The following is a 23,558-nucleotide window of genomic DNA, read 5'->3' as shown; positions in this document are numbered from 1 at the left end:
AGCCAGGTTAGGTCATGGCTGACTGTAGGTGCTGTTACATTAGGCTAGTCTCAATAATGAAGTTACTGCCCGGTGATTTCCAGAAAAGAACATAGTGCTGCAAATAAAAATTCGACTTGATTACCAAATCTGTTGCTTCAATAAATTGTTTTATTTAAAAGAATATTTTACAACGTATCTATACACTAACCAAATAGGCCTGAACACTTCCATGAGGTTTTCAAAGACTATTCAGAAGCCAGTTCTTAAAAACATTTTTTGCTCTATTTGTTAAAGGCCGATTTTATTCAACAAGGTAATAGTGCAGAGTCCTTTAACATTTCATCAGACTTAAAATGTTTTTTTTTTTTTTTTTTTTTAATCCGAAGCATCTACAGTTTGGTTTCTAATACTGATATAAATTAAAGAGCAATCATTTTCCGTCAAGTCGCAGATGAAAGAGAGAGAGAGACAGACAGAGAGCAAAAGACAATCAAGTAAAAACAATAAGATTCAAGACGGAGTGGATGACTGAATTCCCCTACAGGTAGGCCTAGGTGAGGCACAGGGAGAACCGGCCAGCTTCACACGTCACATTCAGAGACTCTGCTCCCATTGGGTCTATACAAAAAGTGAGTGTTTCGTGAATACTCATGGAAGTCAATAGTTTCCCAAAATTGTGTCAGTAACATTCCCATCAAGTATGCATCAGCTAGATCACCGCTTATCTCTGTTGTTTTGGCAAGAGGGATAAAACAAATAACTGAGGTTAGAAGCCGTCTCTTCGTCAGTTTATCTCTGGTCAGAATGTCCATAGATTCCATTTTTATGGGAATACTAACGCTTGGGGGAAAAGTCCATGAAGGAAACAGCCTCTTCAACACACATTGTCAACTAACAGCTCTATGATGAGAGAGGTGAGAGAGCCTGTGTGTTGTAGTGTACTAATCATTCTGCCACACACCACAAATGCCATAAACCAGAACTAATACTAAATAACGTTACTGTAGTTCTATGACTAGTCGCAATGCCCATGGCAGCTGAATAGTTTGAGCAAGAAAACATACATTACACACATGTTGGTGTTCATTTCAGCAGGAACATAATACAATGTATGCTCTTTAAGGTTCTATCAATGACTATACAAAATAAAAAAAAATCTAAATAATTTACACAGATCAAATCGCACTCATTTTTCTCACACACACCCACCCAACTCATTGGTTAGGGAATAAAGAAAGAAAAAAAACACACACACACACACCATCAATGTTGAATTGCATCTGAATGCACAGAAATAAATCTTTAGACCTGTAGCAAACACTAAACCAACAGGCACAAAGTGCTGCCGGTTGCGACACTACCCAGCACCATGAAGGGAAAACTGCCTCCAATGAAATGATCTGAATCATGTGATGAGAAAGCCAGGAGTAAAGCAAACACACATTCAGATTTACATGGATAAGGTTATTGTTTCTGTCAGTCTTTCTCTCCCCACAGATGAAGCCCAAGTGGAAAAAGGCAGGCTCTTCTGCATTGATGAGCTCTCTCTTCTCTGCTTATTAAAAGCCATTTTCTCTGAGACGTTCACAATGAGTGTTTGTGTCTCGTTGTTCAATCAATCTCCTGAATTGCAAGACCTCAGGTGAGTGCCCTGTTTTAAATCACAACCAGGTAAAATTAAGTCCACCCAGTACCTTTCTCCAGTCCTTTTTGAAGCCACGACACGCACCAATCACACCCCGGGAGTTGTTCCTGCTGATCAATGACGTTATAATATCCATATCCTGGACCAATGATGTTGTAGATTTTGCTTCCCTCTAGTGTCCTATGTCCAGCAGATTTGGTCACAGTGCAAATGTAACACACAACCTGAGTCAGCCAGGCGACGAGTTTCCGTTTCTACCTTACTAAATAGTGTACCATCAGTACAAGGTACTGAGTGTAAGTCAGAGTCTCAGATATCCCACCAGTCAGTTGCAATGAGGTTAAGTGCAATGTTTGATAAAGAAATGTATGTATATTTTAAACCACTTTTAAAATAGAGTTTTTCTTCTTTCAGATGACTTTCATGTTAGGCATATATACATATATTTTTTTCACGACAATGCTCGCTTTAGTGTTTCATGTACTGTATATTTATATTGCGTTAGTGATGTTGTGTATTTTGTGTGTGTGTGTGTGTATGCATTTGTATGCCGGTGTTCAAGAGGTGATTATCTCCTCATTCAAGTGCCCCCATCCCTTCTGTTTCTCAGCAGCTGGAAGATATTCTGTAACAGAGGTATTGCACACACACACACACACACACACACACACACACAGATTAGCAAAATCAGCCAGCCAACCAACCAACCAATCAATCAATAACAAAAATAGTAGAAAGACAGTGAAGAGAGAGGCAGGCAAAGCCTTACCTTACTACACATACCATCTCTACTGCAGTTTTTATTGTCTTTATCAGTCACCTCCTCCTCCAGCTAAAGAGAGAGAGAGAGAGAGAGTGTGTGTGAGAGATACAGAGACAGAGAGAGTGTGTGTGAGAGAAAGAGAGAGAGAGAGAGAGATACAGATACAGAGAGAGAGAGAGAGAGAGAGAGAGAGAGAGACAGAAAACACAATCTGCTACAAACAAAAAACAAAATAGAAAAGGTCTGGCCTAGCATGAGTCTGGCAACATTCTTCTTACCTCTTTCCTCCACCTCAGTTCACAGAACACTCTCTCGAAGCACTCGTGCATGTAGTTGAACTAGGGAAAAGACAAACGTGTCATATAAACTACAGTAGAGGCATAGCATACTACACAATCATCTTCATTTCCTTGCTATGCTTGCACAAATGTAGGGCAAACAATCTCCATGTAAGCATGTGTGTGTGTGTGTGTGTGTGTGTGTGTGTGTGTGTATTGGCATGAGAATGGCCCATGTGTTTATGTCTTACTGCGTGCGTGCGTGCGTGTGTGTGTGTGTGTGTGTGTGTGTGTGTGTAATGGCATGAGAATGGCCCATGTGTTTATGTCTTACTGCGTGCGTGCGTGCGTGCGTGTGTGTGTGTGTGTGTGTGTGTGTATTGGCATGAGAATGGCTCATGTGTTTATGTCTTACTGCCTGTGTGTGTGTGTATTGATGTGAGAATGGCCCATGTGTTTGCGTATAACTGCGTGTGTATCTGTGTTAACTGAATCAGTTTTAAAACATTTCCCTGCATTTACTATTGAATAAATTGAAACGCGAGAAGCACATGCGCTCACATTTTTTAAATAAGGCTGTCATAAATACATGAGACACGTGCCAATACCTCTCTTAGTTTGGATGACTTGCCTCCTTGTTAAATGAACTGTTAGCTTTAGATATTGGAGCATTTAAATGCTTTAGTAAAACCCTGTTCCCAAGGTAACTTCCTTTGCTCTTATTTGGTTCAAGTGGTGGCTTCCCCATTAGAACAGGCCACAGGCTAGACATGTGAGTGTTTTGATCCAAATGTGAGTCTTACACCTGACACAACCAGCATTTAATAACTGAAGGGGTTGCCATGGCTAGTGAGTGAGGCAGCCGGGTGCAGCAGCTCTCCAGCGATCTGTGTGAAAAATGACTAGACTTCATGTAAGAGGGGTCTTACATAGGGGGTGAAGATCTTGACCCAGCGTGGCTTCTTCTCCCCGCGGGCGTACTCGAAGCAGAAGGCCATGCCCTCCTCGTCTGTGTCCCAGCGCTGCATCTCACTCCACTCAAAGGCAATCACCTGATTCTAAATATGTACAGTGTTTTCTTTACTTTTATTATTTTCTACATTGTAAATGTATATTCAAGACATTTAAACTATGAAAGAACACATATGAAATGATGTTCTAAACCAAAAAAGTGTTATCTACTCTTCAGACTACAACTAGTACTTAACTTGCACTTACAGCAGTTACATTCCTGCACTTAGTTTTTATAATCTTTTTTGTCTTTCTATTTCTTATGTAAAGTAGCATTTATTGTTACACATAGGTCTCTATTGCTCGTAACTTGACTGTTCTCTCCCTTGTACGTCCGCCCCCCACCTCCTCTGCACATTTCTCCCTTACTGAACTCCTCAGTGGTAATCTTGATCAGCTGAGCACACATAGCTATGAAGATGAGATAAACCTTTATTAATCCCCGGAGGGAAATTCAGGTTAAATAAATAAATAAATAAATAAATAAATAAATAAATAAATAAATAAATAAATAAATAAATAAATAAATAAATAAATAAATAAATAAATAAATAAATCTACATAGACTGCCGGGGCTGTGGTGTGCTTGTGCAGACGTGTGGTGTCTGAGGTGTGCTTAAGCAGAGGTGTTGTGTGGGCCTCCCTGACTAACCTCCAGAGTGCCGTCGTCAGTGCAGGCGTGCAGCTTGAAGTGGTGGATGCTGATGGCGGTGACCACGTGGCCTTTGCGTCTGGAGTCACATGCGCAGTGAGGGAAGACAATCTCATTGTAGCCTTCACATGTGCTCAGCATACTCAAGTACTAACAGAGAGACAAAAGAGAGAGAGAGAAGGGAAAAAAGAGAAAGAGAGAGAGAGAGATGGAGGGAGGGAAAGAAAGGTAGAGTTACAATTGTGCAGTGGAGTTGTTAATAATTACTAAATCATTGATAACAGAAATAATTTACCAGTTTAAATTAACATAAACAATATGCAACGACTTTAATACAAATCTTTAACATAAAGAAGTTAAACCATTTTTAGGATTCGAGTACTGGTAGTACTAGTAGCAGGTAAAAAAAAATTGCCATCATCTAGTCACCACCCTTTAGAAACAGTATTGTGTGTTAGCTTTTTTCCTATGGAAAGGAATATTTATTAATGGGAAATTATTCTTGCTTATTTCACAAAGTTAGAGACAGGGGCACCTAAAAAGCTAATCACAAAGGTCTGTTTTTCATACAAAGGCCACAAGGTGGCGATAGAAGACTAGGCAGAGGGGACATAAGATTATAGAACTTTCATCTTCTGCACTTTTGAAGCATAAATTGAGAATTTTACTGCGGAATTCTAAAACTCCCCGTGCCTCTGATGGCACAAAAGGCCTTGGTATACCACACGCACACGCACACACACACGCACACGCACACGCACACGCACACGCACACGCACACGCACACGCACACTCACACTCACACACTCACAATATTCATCTTCTTCTGCTCGGTGAGTTTCTGGAGCTGATAAGACTTCTCTCCCACCTTTATGAACCCTTTCTTTACATCATCCACAGCCTGATGGGGAGAGAGAAGGGGTGAGAGTGAGTGCATCTGTGTGTGCTGAGACAGTAACAAGGAGAAAGTAGTTACGGAGAGAGGGTGGATAGAAAGAAACAAATTGATATTGAAAACTAGAGAAAACAGACAAATACATTCAGCACACACAGACAGACAGACAGACAGACAGACACACACACACACAAACAGACACTTGCATGCATGGGCTCTCGCTCACTCTGACACACACAAACCAGAAGGAGAAAGAGAGTCAGATCAATAATCAAATGTAATACATTTGGCTTAAACATTCTCTTTCTCTCTCTCTCACACACACACACACACACACACACACACACACACACACACACACACACACACACACACACACACACACACACACACACGCGCGCGCACACACACACCCACACGATGGTGCACCTGGTGGAAGCAGTAGGTGATGGCCAGCTGGTTGTCGTTGAGCAGCACCTCCTCCCCGGCGCTGAAGAGCCACTTGCGGAGCGTCAGGCAGGTGCCGGCCACAGCGGAGGTGTAGTTCTGCACATACAGCTTATGGGGGAACTCATTAGGGGCCAGCTTACGCACTATAGGGAACGGAGGATAGAAAGTGTGAGTGAGCGAAAAAGAGAGGGAGAAAAAGGGTGGGACAGAGAGAAGGAGAGAGAAAGAGAGAGAGAGAGACAGAAAGAAAGAGAGAGAGAAAGAGTGGGACAGAGAGAAAGAGAAAGTGGGACAGAGAGAGGAAGAGAGAAAGAGAGAGAAAGAAAGAGAGAGAGAGAGAGAGAGAGAGAGAGAAGGGAACAACACAAGACACGAACATGGTAAAATGCATAATACTTCAAAAACCTGCCAATGAGGAGAGGGCCACTGCATTTTTAGTTCTTTTACATTCAGTATTAAAAGTGGACCCAACGTTCCGAGAGCAGACATAGAATACTCTACACAGTCACCATTGTTTTAAATGACTGTACTATGCACATCTACGCCATATCCAGATTACAGGAACTACCAGACAGACAGACAGACAGAACCCTGTGGACTACACACAAGCCAGTAGATGGCAAACAGACCTGCTCCTGCATCTTATTCATATGTTTACAGTCTGGTTGTATCTATGTGGCCACAACAGATGCACTCAACTGACACTGACACTCGGGTGAAAGCTTATGAAGGTATACTTACCAAATGTATGGTTGATTACTTCAAAAAGGGCAAAGTAACTAGCTGTGATGCTGTCCATTCCTACTCTCATCACAACAGCCTGGAACACACGTATGTACGCATGCACAAACACACACACACGCACCCGCGCGCACGTACGCACAAACACAGACACATGTGACTATTTCAACACAAGACAGTTGATATTCTCCTTGGTAAAGCTAATAGTTTTAGCATTAATATCAATTTATAACATTTCATGGAGAGTATTGACATTTCATCTGTTGTATATGAGGATGTTTCTGGGGTGTGGAGGCAGAGGTGACCCTCAGATGTTTATCTTACCTGATAAACCTGGTCGGTGGTGCTGTTCTTTCGTACTCTGATCGTTACTGTTGTTTTGTCCGGCATGGCTATTCTCAGCTCCACGTCTGACACGCCGTTAAAGTTCTAGAGGCAAGAAGGAGGGAGACGCAACACAAGCACTTGAGAGGGGAATTAATCCTTTCAGATATCACTTTATGTTGTCAGAGAAAGCATCCAAGAGCTTTGTCAATGCCTTTGAGTGGGTGATATATACAAAACCACAGTTGTAATATGATAATGTTCCCTTTTCTGAGGGAATCATGTTAATGAAGTAACAGTTCTCCCATTAGTCTCCATGTGTCAAACAAAAACAGGTCAGGCAGGGACCTATGTCCTCTAATCTGAATTGTCTCCATCCAAACATCACAGCAAAATCTCTTCCACTGCTTGTGGACAAACATCTCTGTCTTGGGTCCTTGCTCAAAGCACTTTTACTGAATTTGTCGTGAGTGACAAGAGAGAGAGAGAGAGAGAAAGAGAGAGAGAGAGAGAGTGGGAGAGAGAGAAGGGAATACACATTTGTCAAGGGGAAAGGTAAGAAGCTAGTCATCTGCAGACTCACACACTGACCTCATCTGATTCAGACAGGAACTCTTGCATCACGTCACTTTCTCCAATCACCCGTATAGAACATGCTAAAAAACAAAGCGAGAAACAGAAAGAGATTGTTCAATAAGCCAACAACATCAAATAAAAATGGCATCAATCTTCCAGTTGCCCAAGGAGATTGTATAATAAAGACAATGGTTGGATAATAATGTGTTTTTCTGCTGTGATAATTTAATAATAATAGAATCATAATTAATATAATGTGTACTGCTGAACTGACTCATATCCCATAATGGATGACTTTCTCTGGTACATCGCAGATGTCACAGCGCAGGATGTGTTATATAATAATAATTACCAAAGAACAACTGAAATGTTCTCACTCGCTATCCCTTCGTTGCCCCCCTCTACCTCCCTCCCTCCCTCCCACTCAATCTATGTCTGCACCCCTCCCACTTTCTTCATGTCATAATTTCTCACTGCTAGTTTGTCTATTTGTCTGTCTTCTCTCTGACTGTGCATCAGTTCATCTTTCCTTCTCCCCCCACCTTTCTCCAGGTATTCCTCCAGGCCCCTGCGCCGTGCGTCAAGCTGCTGCTCGGACAGGGAGAAGGGCCACTTCCCCGGCAGTTTGGGGAAGTTGTAGGTGCCGAACTCCCTCTTCAGGTTCTGCTGCAGGACGGAAAACTCCCGATAACGCTTGGAGCAGAGCTGCCTGCCAGCCATGTAGACATTATACACCTGCAAACAAACAGACAATTTGTGAACGCTACTACTACAACTATTATTTCTATTACCACTTCTACTACTACTATTACTATTACAACTATTATTATTACTACTACTACTACTACTATTATTGTTATTACTACTACTACTTCTACTACTACAACTATTATTATTATTACTACTACTACTAACAGTCAAAAAGGTTGCTTCAGGAGCTAAAAGGGAGAGTTGTTTTTAAATTGGTTGCTCAAATATCAAAGCACTTATTGCCAGGATCGAGGACTTCACAGGCCTTTACGGGGACGATTGTTCGTGTATCTATCCTGTTTGTGTGTATCTTATGTGTCTTGCGGGAGGACATACCGCTATATGGGGACATACATGTTTGTGTATCTATTCTGTTTGTGTATAGTATGGGAGCAATTCCGCCTTGTAGCAACAGCAAGAAACACCCACCACGAACTTCTCAGAGCTCTGCTCTACGTGCTTGTAGGTGGGTATGGAGATGGGCACAGCCTGCTTATCGCTGTAGTCATAGCAACACGCTGCTGGGCTCTCGTCACCGGCCTCGAGGCTGTCTGTCTCGGCCTGCGGCACCGACAGCACCGCCAGCATTAGCTCCTGCTCCCCCGCCCGGATCAGATCAACCACCTGCTTGTGGGTTGCCCCTTCCACGTGCACCCCATTGCTGCCAGGCAACAGAGACATAAGAGAGAACTGTGAATCAACCTCTTCCAACTGAATGACAACAAAAACACCCCCACTGTAAACACACCTAATAAGAAGGCACTACAGGCACATAATGAGTTGTTTAATGAATGTAGCAGATAGCTGTGGTAACATTCAACTGACACTGGTTTAAGTCCTCCCTTAGCAGCATTTGCTGGTACAAATAGATGATAATACAAGAGAAATGATATTCCTGGGAATCATTCAGATTTGCCAACTAACACAAACATCGAATATGTACTAAACAACTCAGCATATCAACTTTTTTTGTCACAGTCAATACAAACAATAGAGAACCTAATCGACTCTCTACTGACAACTTGATCAGTTTTGCCAGCTCCGGATCACCATGAGACAAACTGCCAATGGAGACAAATATGGTTTGACTTCCCAAGATTCTCTTTTTTTTTAAATTTGTATCATTTGTGAACCTTTTTAGGATCTCATGGCATATTTTAAGGGACCTTTTTCTATGGGTAGGTCTATTGATGTTGATTTACATAATCTTACCCTCCTGTAAGACGTAAACAATATTGTCAAATCGGTAGCATAAGTTTAGCATAAACGATAAAGACACACATGTCATGATAGTGTCATAAGTGAACTAACACTTCACGGTGTCATTTAAATGATGCTCATAAGTATTTCCATTCATCAACTCGGTGATGGGATCCTCTTTCGCAACTGACACAACAGAGACAGTCAGTTCTCCATAGCAACACATCTCACCATCACTGGGGTGCTCCTATGCATACTAACATCTTAGGAACAGCGTGCGCGCACTCCTGCCTGACATTTGCGTCAGACATGGAGTTAAAAGCGCTATTTATCCCTCAGAAAGGATGCACTGGAGTGGACATGCAATGAAGTATTTTCTTTCAACACTACATTTTTCACTTAGTGCATCGATTATCAGACGGCCTGCAGTTATGTAAACATATATCACAAACATAATAATATCAGAGCAGTGGTAGTCTATACCATGAAAACGCAGCACAGTGTTAGCTGACTGTTGTGCGGCTGATGGCAATACATTGGCAGTGGCTACTGGTGTATGGCACCAGCTCTTTAAAGGGTTGCAGAGGCTTAAGACTGCAACCTTAGCTAAGGTAAATTGGAATTCGCTGCGAACCCAAAAAGCCACAAAATACCGAGATACGTTTCAAAGCTTCGTTTTGCATTTAAATTGGAGTTCCTTCGCTTGGAATTTAATAATGAACACAAATGTATAAGTTAGATGGCAACCATAGTATTTCTAGTCAGCGTTACTTCATCTGTCAACGGTTAGCTAAGAAACCCGGTACTGCTAACGGTATACCGAAAACGTTACGGCTACCTAGCAACACAACAAACCACAAGTGCATTTTAACTTAGGACCGGTTAACGATAACTATTAAGGATATATGCCTAAGTGGCTTAGTAAAAACAACCACCGCCAAATGAGTTGGCTACGTGAGTCACTGCACTACCCAACGCTCATACTATTCTAGCTATTTAATAACTGTAAGTGATCAGGTTACATAGCTAGCTACCTAACATTTGCTTCCACACATTTTTGTAAGTGAGCTACTGGCTAGTACTGCCTTATGAGCTGAATAGCTTGACTTGTTGGACAACGTTGACAGCCGTAACCCAAGCGTGAAGCCTTTCTTAGACAAGTCATCTCAAGATAGTAGCGAATACATTGATGCTCGACCACAACGTGTGTTATGGGTTTCGCTCTAGTTATATACAGTATAAACTTAACATGGCTAAAGTTAGGTTAGCCGGACAACTTACACCTCAAGAATGCGGTCACCCTTAGAGATGCCCGCTCTATCTGCTGCGCCTCCAGGCAGTACAGCGCTGACATGCTGGAGAGGTGCGTACAATTCCCCATTTATGCTGCGGAGCTGTCCTCCCTCGCTGACTTGCCCTCGCACATTAAAACCATAGCCCGAATCGGACTTCACTATCCTCACTAGCCGAGGGCCTGTCGTTAGAGTGGTGACTGTTGGTCCGCTCTCGTTACCGGCTGCAGAACTGACACTAACGTTAGTCCCATTACGAGAGGACGAGTGCTGCAATGAGGGGACAGCAGAATTAATTCCGTAATCCTCGACAATATCCGCCATTTTTTGGAAAATCCCCCTCTCCTCCTTCGTAATTCTCTTCAACGCAACATTAGCTAGTGTTAACTTGTCTCATCAGCTAGCTAGCAGAGAACTATACAGTAGCAGATATGTTCGAGACCGCCCTCCGTGTCTTCTCCGTGTCTTGACCATCATGACACAACAAATTAAAGCATTATGGGACTTGTAGTTTATAGCATGAGACAGTCATACAGGATAAAATAATTATGAAATAATGATTTACAGACCCACCTTTCACTCGAACAGTAAAACAACACTTGTTTGAAATGCTTGCTAAAATATTACAATTAAGAGTTCCACATTTAGTACCACTGCTTCGGAGACTGCAAAGCCTAGAGCAGTGACTAAGTAAGGCGGTGGGCCGAATCCACATATCTTTTCAAATTTGCACAATAAACAGGGGAGAACCTGGATTTCTGAAGTTGGGATGGTTATTTTATTTCTAAAGATAAACCATTTGTTGCCACCTCCACCTTTTGCACATTTTTTTCAAAACCATAGTGTTAAAGTTGATCAGTGACCCAGCTCAAGGATCGCCTCTGGAGCTGGTGGAAGTGACGTTCAGTCCACCTCATATACAGTAGCTCCCCAGCCATCTTCCAGCCATGATTAATTGGAGAAGGAATGTCTGATTGACACTCCAGGCTCCTCCAGTGTACTGCGGCATGTTAACCTGCCCGCTGAATGGGTTTGTGCAGAGTTACCTGGTTTGGGGCTAAGTCTCTCTCAGAACATCTGCCCGACTTGAACAATGTAGCCCTGGCCTTACTGATGTCTAGTTCATAGAGGTCATATGTAAATGCCTCCAGTGCCTGTTTGAAGTCTTCTGATGGTGTGAAACTTTCTCCCAATTGCCAAAACAGGTAAATGTACTCCTTTTTTGAATTACATTTTTTCTATGCTTTAATTTGTCCAACATCATGCAAAGCACTGACCGTATCGCACTCTGAAAATGGATGGAGACCTACAAGGGCATCACACTTCTCCTGTCCAAGATGGCTGTGAAGTTTTGTGATGTCTGTTTTATGGGACTCTCTCCCCTTTGCAGTGTGAAAAAAGAGGTTAGTGTTGATGTGGCTACAGAAAGACAGGGCTCCTTATTACGATGTTTGTCCAGTTTTTTGCAGCATGTGCGGCATGCAACAGCATCCTGGTGTCTGCCTCCTCTTGGATTGTTTCAAGCTACTTGAGCTCTTGAAAATCTACCGTTTTTCATTAATCCGGATAGCATAGCATTTGCTGACATGTGCCAGGATGACTGTCATATTGCCAATTACAGTCTTTGCTTTGCTTTGTTTGGTCACTGCATCACAGAAGCAGAAGTTGTGCTTCATTGAATTATCCTCTGTTATATCATTGCTATTGCCAAGCCATGCTGGCCATATAATTTCATGATGGTGTGACTGTGTGAAAGAGGCTATTGTAAATTATGTTATGGTATTTTAATGTCAACAGTGTTTGTTTCCTCTACAGATTTGAAGATGGACTGGGTTCAAGCTCAAGATTACGTTCACCTTTATTTCTTATACATTATATTAAGTACAAATTAACAAAAAGAGCGAGTGCCAAAAAAAATAGCTCGGTTTGTTGAAAAATGTGAAGACTATCTGTCAAAAAACACACACTGCACAAGTATCAGAATGCAACCACCGAAAACTCTTTATTAAAATTAGTAATTAACTCTCTGCTTACAGCATATCAATTAAATTAGACATCTGTTATATGTGAGAGAAGAAGTTGTTTTATATGCTATACAAAGTGTTTCTTATGCTATGGTTGTCGGATGACCATTGACTGAAATTGATTAATGGGTTGTGGTGGTACATAGGACAGTAGTGCCATCTAGTGGTAGTTTGAGGTTTATGTGGATGAAAACTACTTTTCTCTCTGTTGTTGGCACGTTTATTTCTTTAGTTGTTTATTTGCCAAGAAAAGACAGGTTCAAGCTTCAAACTCATAGCATACATCACAAAACACAAACATGAATAGAAAGAAAAAAATATGTGTGGCAAAAAAAACATTCTAAAAAGCATTCAGTGAAAATTTTAACGTTTCCAATACTATCTTTAAAATCAGAAAGTGGGAGGAATTGATTACGTTTTAACTGCTCTTGAAGTGTGTCATAGTGAATTCATAAATACCATATATTTGTTATTTTTATCATTAGAACTTTTAATTAATTAGATATCCCTGTACTACTGTAAAAGCCACCTGAAGTTGTACCAGAGCTAAACAATAAATGATAGTGTCATCTGCATTCAGGTGCACGTTGACATGGATGATATTTTCACAAATATCATTTAGTGAACTTTAACAGCCTAAGAATGGAGCGATGTATTTACATATTTTGACAAAGACCAATTTACTTAGCCACCGACATCTAGATGCACAAACCCAATGCCAACCCAACCCAATAGATGCACAAACACAAACACAAACCCAATGCCCCATCTAGATTCCCAAACCCAAACCCAATGCCCCATCTAGATTCCCAAACCCAGCAGAAACTGTAAGCAGGTCCTCAATACTTGGTCAATACTGTAACCACAGCAATTTGTAATTAAAATGTAAGGCTATGTATTCATTAGGCAGATGATTTTATCCAAAATGACAAACAAGGTAGATAACAAGTAGACACCATAGATGATAAACCATTGAGAATGATCGTGTATGATAAAATAGTTAAAATACTAATATGACAATATTTGTAACAATGACAATAACACCAATAACAAACAGTATTAGCGCTGTGTTTTATGAGGAAGTGTATATAGTTGGATTTGTAATTAATTATTCTGTTTTTGTATTACCGCAAAAAGTGTATTGCATGGGCAAACTCATCAGGATGTGTACAGCTGCATAGCCTCTATCTGCAACTGATGTGTTGTACAGATTGATGTAAATTTAACACAGGTCATGACACTTTGAGTCGAATTTCAGCTGATGAATTTGTGTGTGTGAGTGTGTGAGTGTGTGAGTGTGTGTGTGTGTGTGTGTGTGTGTGTGTGTGTGTGTGTGTGTGTGTGTGTGTGTGTGTGTGTGTGTGTGTGTGTGTGTGTGTGTGTGTGTGTGTGTGTGTGAGAGAGAGAGAGAAAGAGAGAGAGTGAAATACAAAACCAGATTTACCCAAAGCTCTTTATTTCAATAAGGTAACACCTCTGCTTACAATTTGAATGAAACTGATTATTAATGGGCTGTAGCGGTACTTAGGACACTGGCGCCATCTAGTGGTACTAGTGTTGTTTGGGTAGATGAAAACGACTTTTCTATCTACTATTGGAAGAGCATTCCATGGGCTGCGGCAGTAATGGCGGCAAACTCGGTGAAGTTGACTGATCCGCTGCTATCCTTGTCCACTCTTTGAAAGAGGTCATCAATAACGTTCTTGTCCTTTGCATTCTGGTGGGAGAAAAGAGAATGGCGTTCAGCGTTGCCAACTTTATCTCAGAGTAATGAAAACAGTTACAGCTGAAGTAATTCCATTTATTCTTTTCAATCAAAGGATATTTTCAGGAATCTAATTTCTAGTGCTGGGTAATCATTCTTTTTGTGGACACAACCACAAGTATTTTATCTAAGGCTGGTGCATCTAAGAATTTCAAAAGCCTCCAAGTTGATCTGAAATAGACATTTGTGCACTGAGTTAAGTCTTACCTCAAGAACCCCAGCAAATTCAGTCTCGAAGAGACTCTTAAGTTCAGTCTTGTTCAGAGCCTGGGCTATGCCAGCATGCTTCTGGAAGATCTCAAGGAGTTCCCTCATAGCTTTCTCCATGATTACTATAAAACACAGAGAAGTGAGGGTTGATTGATGTGAGAATATTTGTGATCAAACTCTTCCCAGGGTAAATGGTAAAGTCGAATTAGAGGATATTAAATCATCATAACTCAGAGCCAGACAGACAGGAAGAACAAGTATTGGTCCCTCAGGCACCCTTTTCACACTTTGCTGTATTACATTAGACTGAACAAGCCTTCAGAAGAAACTTTGGATACAGACTTCACAATGTGGATCTCACTCAGCAATGTGATAGAATTGCACATTAAACGTGCCAGTTTACCTGACAGATAGTAAGCGCCACCATAGCTCAAGGCCCTAACACAAGCATAGTCTAAAGCCAGTTGAACTCACCGATAGGTGTAACGAGGATGTGATCGCAGTGAAGAGAGAGTGGTGGAGGGTGTTGAGCAGAATGAGTGAGGCAGGGATGAGCTGTGTCTTTTATGACAGCACACAAGGAGAAGTACTAGTGATGGAAAGTGCCAAGGAAAGTTAGATTGTTCCTGATTCCTGTTCCTTATAACTGCAGAAAGACAGTTTGACATTTGACAGAGGCACATGACATTTAACTCTTTTTGATGAGAAGCACATACAAACGAACGATGACAAACACGATACTAACTTCAACTGTAGCAGTATAGAGAAAAGAGGAAAATGTTAAGTAACGTAGAAACATACACAAATGGGTGATTTCATGTCATTGTCTCTCACTGGCAGGCTGCAACATGGGCCTTCAGCGAGTGTATGTGAGTGTGTGTGTGTCTCCTGCCCTTCTCACAGTAGCAGGCCCTATTTTAGTACGATCATATCTTATCGCATCTAGGAAGATTGTAAAATGCTGAAACTTCACCATGGCGACCACAACTGCAGCTGCTCTCCTGCTTGCCATAGCATTTGGCTATTCTAATGTCACATGAACTTTTAGGCCTGACAAAAGAATCACTTCATGTTGATTTATTTATTTATTTAAGCCTCAGGAAAGAAAGCTTCATGCAAAGCCTGCGATATCTACATGACAGATGCTGGATCAAACAAATCAAACTTTATCATTCACCTGAAAACGCAGTAACCTTGGTGCCTTGTTGCATTTCTCAAAGCATCCTTAGCCTTTCAAAACAGCAAGTGCATTTCTTGAAAAACTATTTTTTCACACAGCTCAACGCTGGCTGCAAAAGACTGTAACTCTATGAAAATGCTTAGTTTATGCCTCTCAAGTAAATAATTACCTCAATGAATTTGTCAGTGCCACCAAAAGGCAAGTCCTTCCGTTATGTTTCGCAACCCAATACAGACAAAATATTTCATCATGTTGCGTAAAATAAACTTATATCCCGGAAGTCTTTATTTCCGAAGTTGCTTTGTACTGTATGTCTTTCACTCACAGTTATTTATCACCATACCAGATTCTTGCATGTCACCAACTATCTGAATATAATTTTTCTAGACACTTTAATGCTAAATTCAAAATATTTCCAAAATATTCAAAAGAGTGAGAAATTGCTGTTGTGATGTGCACAAGTTTTACAATGTTTATTTTTATCTGAGAAATGTACCTAAGCAACTGAAGATGATTTTATCCAATATGACAAACAAGATAACAAGTAGACACCAAAGATGAGAAAAACCATGGAGAATAATCTTATATGATAAAATTGATACAATATCAATATGACAATATTTGTAACAATGACAATAACACCAATAACAAACAGCATTGCTGTGTTTAATGACAACGTTTATGGAGTTGGATTTGTTATTAATTATTCTGTTTTTGTATTAACGTAAAAAGTGTATTGGCAGAACAAAATCATCAGGATTTGTACAGCTGCATAGCCTCTTTATGCAACTGATGTGTTGTACAGTTTGATGTAAATTTGACACAGATCATGACACTTTGAGTTGAATTTCACCTGATGAATGTATGTGTGTGAGTGTGATTGTGTGCGTTAGAGAGATAGAGAGTGCAATACAAAACCAAATCTACGCAAAACTCTTTATTTCAATAAGTTAATACATCTGCTTACAACATAATATATGAATTTGAATGAAACTGATTAATGGACTGTAGCGGTACATAGGACACTGGCGCCATCTAGTGGTAGTAGTGATAGTTGTGTAGATGATAACGACTTTTTAATCTACTGTTGGCACAGCATTTCATGCGTTACGGCAGTAATGGCAGCCACTATGGTGACAAACTCGGTGAAGTCGACTGATCCGCTGCCATCCTGGTCCAGTCTTTTAAAGACGTCATCAACAACATTCTTGTCCGTTGCATCCTGGTTTGGAGAAGAGAGAATGGTGTTCAGCGTTGCCAACTTTATTTCAGAGTAATGAAAACAGTTACTGCTTTGAGACTGAAGTAATTCCAAATATTCTTTTAAATCAAAGGATATTTAAGAAATCTGTTTATCTAATTTCTAGTGCTGGGTAATCATTCTTTTTGTGGACCCATAAACGTCTTCTATCTAACTGCTCTCTAAGGCTGTTGCATCTCAGAATGTCAAGATCCTCCAAGTTGATTTGAAATAGACATTTGGACACCGTTGAGGGAAGTCTTACCCCAAGAACACCACCAAATTCAGTCTCAAGGAGACCCTTGAGTTCAGCCTTGTTCAGGGCCTGGTCTTTGCCAGCATGTTTCTGGAAGACACCAATGAGTGCCACCATAGCTCCCTGTAGTTGAGTCATGATTACTGTAAAAGACAGAGAGGTGAGTGTTGAGTATGGACATATTCAAACTGGTTTGCAAAACAGTTCTTTACACAGACCCACATGCTTCAGCTATGAGTTCGCTGTCTTCATATAATTTACATTGTTCACACTTAGTGTTGATTCAACTGAAGTGACAGTTCAGGTGTGGTCAAGTCTGAAGAGTGCCCGGGCTACACGCCCTGAGACCTTTGTGTTCATAGCACCTTGCTCTACCAGTTTACCGACATATTCAGTTAATATTGTCATAGTAACGAGCCTTGGGAGTGCCACACAGTGGTGGTGTGGTGGCACCCTAAAATTCACCTACAAAGATTCACAAACAGCTGTCACTCAGTTTGGATACAGCTGTCAATCAAACAATGTGAGGTTTAAGGAACAGCTTAATGTCGGCCAACTCTCCATGTTGCTGGGGGGGGGGGGGGGGGGGGGGGGGGGGCAGTACATTCAGGTGTTGGAGTGGGTGGCACCTTAAGTTACATTGAATGGTTATGCATGGCTGGAGTGTGAAAGAGAGACTGACTATGCCCAGGAATCCATTGAACATCATGTGCGCATTTATATGTACATTTACAATTTAGAACTGAATTCAGACAGTCTGGAACTGCAGGTTATTTGTGTATAAATTAAGTTTTAGAAGATTTTTCTAGATTTTGCAATGTTATTACTGCAGAAAGAGAATCCTACATAGAGAAGTACCAGTTATGTCCAAATACAACCAAGGGGAAGTTTTAGTAGATTGTTCCTGATTTAACAGTCTTATAACTGTAAACTGTAAACTTATAACTTATAAAGCCAAGTGACTTTTTACCCTATCATGAGAGGATTTTTCACAATTTTAAGTGTTTCTTTTTTTGGAATTGCATAATGATGTCTTGAACTTGAAAATGTGTATTGAGCTCAAATTTTTGTATATATATATTTGTGATCAAACTCTTACCATGGTTAATGGTAAAGTCGAATAAGAGGATATTAAATCATCATAACTCAGAGCAAGACAGACAGGAAGAACAAGTATTGGTCCTCCAGGCACCCTTTTCACACTTTGCTGTATTACATTAGACTGAACAAGCCTTCAGAAGAAACTTAGATTATAGACTTCAGACTTCTCAATGTCGATCTCACTCAGCAGTGTGTTAGAATTGCACATTAGACGTCTAAGTTTAGCTGACAGATAATAAGCGCCACCATAAACCAAGGCCCTCACACAAGCATAGTCTAAAGCCAGTTGAACTCACCGACAGGTGTGACGAGGATGTGATCGCAGTGAAGAGAGAGTTGTGGAGGGTGTTGAGCAGAATGAGAGAGGAAGGGATGAGCTGTGTCTTTTATGCCACCTTGCCACGCCTGCCTCCTTTCACCTGCTCTTTCTCCGTCTCTCATTGGAGGCCAAGTGATGACTCATCCATACCCTACCCACATCTGCATACCAGTATTGGCTATCGTGACAAATGATAGTGAACCCCTACACCACTACAAAGGTGTATTCATTTGGCAGATTATCCAAAATGACATGCAATCAAGGTAGATCACAAGCCAATGCACTACATATTGGGAAACCTTTGAAAATAAATATATATTATAAAAATGTGAATTTAGAAAGAAAAAAAAAAAAATATCAGTGACTTTATTAGTCAGGTTTGGCTCAGCTCTGTTGATAGGTATTTGACTATATTAGTCAGGTTTGGCTCAGCTCTGTTGATAGGTATTTGACTATATTAGTCAGGTTTGGCTCAGCTCTGTTGATAGGTATTTGACTATATTGGTCAGGTTTGGCTGCTCCTGCCTTGAATGTGTTGATATTCCTCTTATATCAGGGTAACAAGAACAACAAAACAATTTGGATCCAATTTCATTTGTTTATTTAAAATATTTCTGACATTCTATTAACAAGATGGTTAAAAGTTGACACACATATTTCTGTAAACGTGTGTGAGATACAGTGTGAATGTCCCCCCCCGCTGGTCAACCTTGTTGTATTCATATTCTTGAATTGATGACCCCTTCATGGATTCGAGATGCAGGACTCTGGACAGAGAGCTCCCTCTAGGGATGGTGTGTGTCTGTGTGTGTGTGTGTGCGGGCGTGAATGCGTGCGCGCATGAGAGAGAAAGCAATACAACCAGAGAGATGCACCCAAAATTCTTTAATTCAATTAGTTCAAAGAAGTACATTTGAATGAAACTGATTACTGAGCATTGGCGCCATCTAGTGGTAGTGAGGTTAGTGTAGATAAAAACGACTTTTCTATCTACTGTTGCTGTTGGGACAGCATTTCATGGGTTGCGGCAGTAAGGACAGCCACCATGGTGACAAACTCGGTGAAGTTGACTGATCCGCTGCCATCCTGGTCCAGTCCTTTAAAGATCTCATCAATAACATTCTTGTCCTTTGCATTCTGGTGGGAGAAGAGAGAATGGTGTTCAGCATTGCCAACTTTATCTCAGAAACAGTAACTGCTGAGAGACAGAAGTAATTTCACATTTTCTTTTAAATCCAAGAATATTTAAGGAATCTGTTTATCTTATTTCTAGTGCTGGGTAATCATCCGTTTTGTGGACCAGTTAAACGTATTCTATTTAACTCTTTATTAAGGCTGGTGCATCTCAGAATGACAAGAGCCTCCAAGTTGATTTGAAATAGACATTTGGGCACGGTTGAGGGAAGTCTTACCCCAAGAAGACCGCCAAATTCTTTCTCGAGGAGACCCTTGAGTTCAGCCTTGTTCAGGGCCTGGTCTTTGCCAGCATGTTCATGGAAGACACCAATGAGTGCCACCATAGCTCCCTGTAGTTGAGTCATGATTACTGTAAAAGACAGAGAGGTGAGTGTTGAGGATGGACATATTCAAACAGGTTTGCAAAACAGTTCTTTACACAGACCCACATGCTTCAGTTATGAGCTCATTGTTCTTCACATTGTGGACAACATAATGTACATATATACTGTATATATATAAATATATACACACACACTTTTTTATATAATTTACATTGATTCAACTGAAGTGACAGTACAGGTGTGGTCAAGTCTGAAGAGTGCCCGGGCTACACGCCCTGAGACCTTTGTGTTTATAGCACCTTGCTCTACCAGTTGAACGACATATTCAGTTAATATTGCCATAGTTGGGAGTGGGCCACAGTGGTGGTGTGGTGGCACGCTAAAATGTACCTACACTAACAGCTGTCACTCAGTTTGGATACAGCTGTCAATCAAACATTGTGAGGGTTTAGCCACAGCTTAATGCCTGCCAGATTTTACAATGTTATCATTGCAGAAAGAGAATCCTTCCCCCCGAAGTGCTTTCTACATAGAGAAGTACCAGAGATGGTGTCCAAATACAATGAAAGAAAAGTTTTAGTAGATTGTTTCTGATTGAAAAGTCTTGAAACTGTAAACTTTTAAAGGCACTTGACTTTTACCCTTTCATGAGAGGGTTTTTCATCATTTTAAGTGTTTCTTCTTCTGGAATTGCATAGTGGTGATATTAAAGTTGAACCACTTAATTATGTGTATTGAGCTAAACTTTTAACATTAGACCTTGAGTTGATTCTCAACACAATCATGGGTTCACTTGCAATGGACCAACCAGCTCTGAGCATATATTTGTGATCAAACTCTTCTGGAAATGGTGAAGTCCAATAAGAGGATATCAAATCATCATAACTCAGAGCAAGACAGGCAGGAAGAACAAGTATTGATCCCCCAGGCACCCTTTTCACACTTTGCTGTATTACATTAGTCTGAACAAGCCTTCAGAAGAATAGAATTGCACAGAAGTGTGATGGAATTGCACATTACACGTGCCAGTTTACGTGACGGATAGTAAGCACCACCAAAACCCAAGGCCCTCACACAAGAGTAGTCTAAAGCCAGTTGAACTCACCAACAGGTGTGACGAGGATGTGATCGCAGTGAAGAGAGAGTGGTGGAGGGTGTTGAGCAGAATGGCTGAGGTAGGGATGAGCTGTGTCTTTTATGCCACCTTGCCACGCCTGCCACGCCTGCATCCCTTCAACCCCTCTATTGTCCTCCTCTCCACCCTGGACTTTTCCACTCTCCTCCACGCCCGTTCTCTGTCCCCACCCTGGACTGTCCTTCACTCGCCTCCACACCTGCTCTTTCTCCGTCTCTCATTGGAGGCCACGTGATGATGACTCATCCATGCTCTACCCATGTGTGCATACCAGTATTGGCTGCAGTGACAGATGATAGTGAACCCCTACACCACTACAAAGGTGTATTCATTTGGCAGATTATCCAAAATGACATGCAAGTAAGGTTGTCGCGAAGGGAGAGCATGGTCACCCCACCCAGACTTGAACCGGGGTCTACAGGGTGTCAAACATGCACTCGGACCCCACCCAGACGTGAACCCGGGTCTACAGGGTGCCAAACATGCACTCTGACCCCACCCAGACTTGAACCCGGGTCTACAGGGTTTCAAACATGCACTCTGACCCCACCCAGACTTGAACCCGGGTCTACAGGGTTTCAAACATGCACTCTGACCCCACCCAGACTTGAACCCGGGTCTACAGGGTGTCAAACATTCTGACCATAACGCCAAAGAGCCAGGCTCGATGGCATGGCTGTCAGAGCACACACTCATCTGTAGTGACGATCACATCGTCACACTGCCCTCATTATCGGCTGCACTGTACGAACACCTCGCACATCCATCAACCGTACTTCACCGATCCAGAGCGTCCCACACACAAGGGTTTCACAAATCTATGGGGTCTCTCACACAGGGTTCCACCTGCCTGGGGGTCCTTCACACGGTTTTACGGGCACGCCTCCGAAGACCTCAAGCAAGCCATCCCACTTTTGACACCACTTGACAACCCTCTGTGGCTCTGTTAAAAATAACTAATTGTACAATTACCCCTGCAACCATATCTATCTATTCCACCCTTCCTGTATAACCGTCATACTCATACCATATAGTATTTATTTATTCCTGCTCTTCCTGGACTCTCCACTTTGCACTATTGTTTGTATATACTTTTTAAGACTTGTTGACCATTGCACTGTTGTATTGTATTGTTTTGCACTGCTGTATTGTTTTGCACTGTTGTATTGTTTTGTGTTGTGGTGTATATTTGTGTAATATGTGTAAGCACACTGAGAGCCACTGCACCAAGACAAATTCCTTGTTTGTGCAAACAAACTTGGCCAATAAAAGCTGATTCTGATTCTGATTCTGATTTGTCGTGTCGTTTGAGTGTGCATGGTCACCCCACCTGAACTTGAACCCAGGCCAAACAGGCACTCTGACCGCAACGCCAAAGAGCCAGGCTCCATGGCATGGAAGTAAGAGCACAAACTCATCTGTAGTGACGATCACATCGTCACAAAGGTAGATCACAAGCCAATGCACTTTATAAGGAGGAACTAGTAGCTAGTAGAATGGTAGTAGCTTATATTTCGCAAAGAGGCTTTTGAGAGGGATTGTCCTAATTGAATGGAGTTAGATTTGTCATGAATCATTAATTCTATTTTTGAGTAATGTGAAAAAGTGTACTGGCAGGCCAAACTCATCAGGATACGTCCAGCTGCATGGCCTCTATATGCAGCAGACTTCAGTGTCTGTTGGACAGATTCATTGGGTAAGCTTGTTGAGCTGGGGCAAGCAGTGAGAAGTAGCAGCCCAGATCAAGTTGAACAAAATACCCACAAATTGTTTTCTGGGGAACATCTACCACTCTGTGGTAAAATAATGTTTTGTATTTGAATGAGTTTGGGGGGCTAGGGTAGGATTTTATTGTGAGCACTGAATCCCAAGTGTATTCATTTTTCTCTGGTTAAACCAGTTCCATCCACAAGGTATCGCTGCTGTCTTAAGATTGAGGAGCAGCCTGTGATGAGTCTGAAAGTAGGTCCCGTTAGGCATAGGTTTAGGGTGCTTTTTTAATAAATAATAAAATATGATAATCTCTCCATGCTTATAATATTACTATACATTTCACAAGATAAACCCAAAGGGGAAGGAGGATGGGATGAAGGTCTTTAGTGCACGTTACATTATCTGACTAGCTCATAGAGCACACCTGCCCTCTGGCGAATGAAAGCCACGTTTATCTGATGTACTCATAAAAACGTTAAACTGGTGTCAGATTCAGTCTGCTGCTGCTCTAGTTACTGGGTGAGTTACAGGCAGAA

The 23,558-nt window shown here is 41.4% G+C and overlaps 3 protein-coding genes across 4 annotated transcripts; all 3 read right to left on the bottom strand.

Moving 5' to 3' along the window:
* Positions 1-282: 282 nt before the first annotated feature.
* snx27b (sorting nexin 27b) lies at positions 283-10,966 on the bottom strand. Of its 2 annotated transcripts, none has more exons than XM_080858170.1 (13): positions 10,549-10,966; positions 8,497-8,728; positions 7,860-8,052; positions 7,333-7,397; positions 6,742-6,846; positions 6,418-6,496; positions 5,656-5,819; positions 5,143-5,232; positions 4,332-4,481; positions 3,598-3,726; positions 2,669-2,728; positions 2,397-2,459; positions 283-2,252 (listed from the first exon to the last, which is right to left on the bottom strand). In XM_080858170.1, exons 1-13 carry the CDS (start codon positions 10,881-10,883, stop codon positions 2,208-2,210), a joined length of 1,710 nt encoding a protein of 569 aa, XP_080714296.1. In that variant the 5' UTR covers positions 10,884-10,966; the 3' UTR covers positions 283-2,207. The 2 variants fall into 2 exon arrangements, with proteins under 2 accessions (XP_080714296.1, XP_080714295.1); XM_080858169.1 differs by having other exon boundaries at positions 2,411-2,459.
* Positions 10,967-14,018: 3,052 nt separating this feature from the next.
* Positions 14,019-18,666, bottom strand: LOC308380777 (protein S100-A1-like). The gene is made up of 3 exons (XM_080858182.1): positions 18,632-18,666; positions 14,556-14,680; positions 14,019-14,300 (listed from the first exon to the last, which is right to left on the bottom strand). Exons 2-3 carry the CDS (start codon positions 14,673-14,675, stop codon positions 14,175-14,177), a joined length of 246 nt encoding a protein of 81 aa, XP_080714308.1. The 5' UTR covers positions 14,676-14,680; positions 18,632-18,666; the 3' UTR covers positions 14,019-14,174.
* Positions 16,820-17,372, bottom strand: LOC308380776 (protein S100-P-like; the record flags this gene model as incomplete). Its single annotated transcript, XM_080858181.1, has 2 exons — positions 16,820-16,960; positions 17,244-17,372. The coding sequence occupies 2 exons, from the start codon at positions 17,370-17,372 to the stop codon at positions 16,820-16,822; spliced, it is 270 nt and encodes an 89-aa protein (XP_080714307.1).
* Positions 18,667-23,558: the final 4,892 nt, after the last annotated feature.

This window comes from Sprattus sprattus (genome assembly GCF_963457725.1).
Source record: "Sprattus sprattus genome assembly, chromosome: 19".
NCBI classification, from domain to species: Eukaryota; Metazoa; Chordata; class Actinopteri; order Clupeiformes; family Clupeidae; genus Sprattus; species Sprattus sprattus.
The sequence above is the reverse complement of the archived record's forward strand: the minus strand, read 5'-3'. Positions and strand labels throughout refer to the sequence as shown.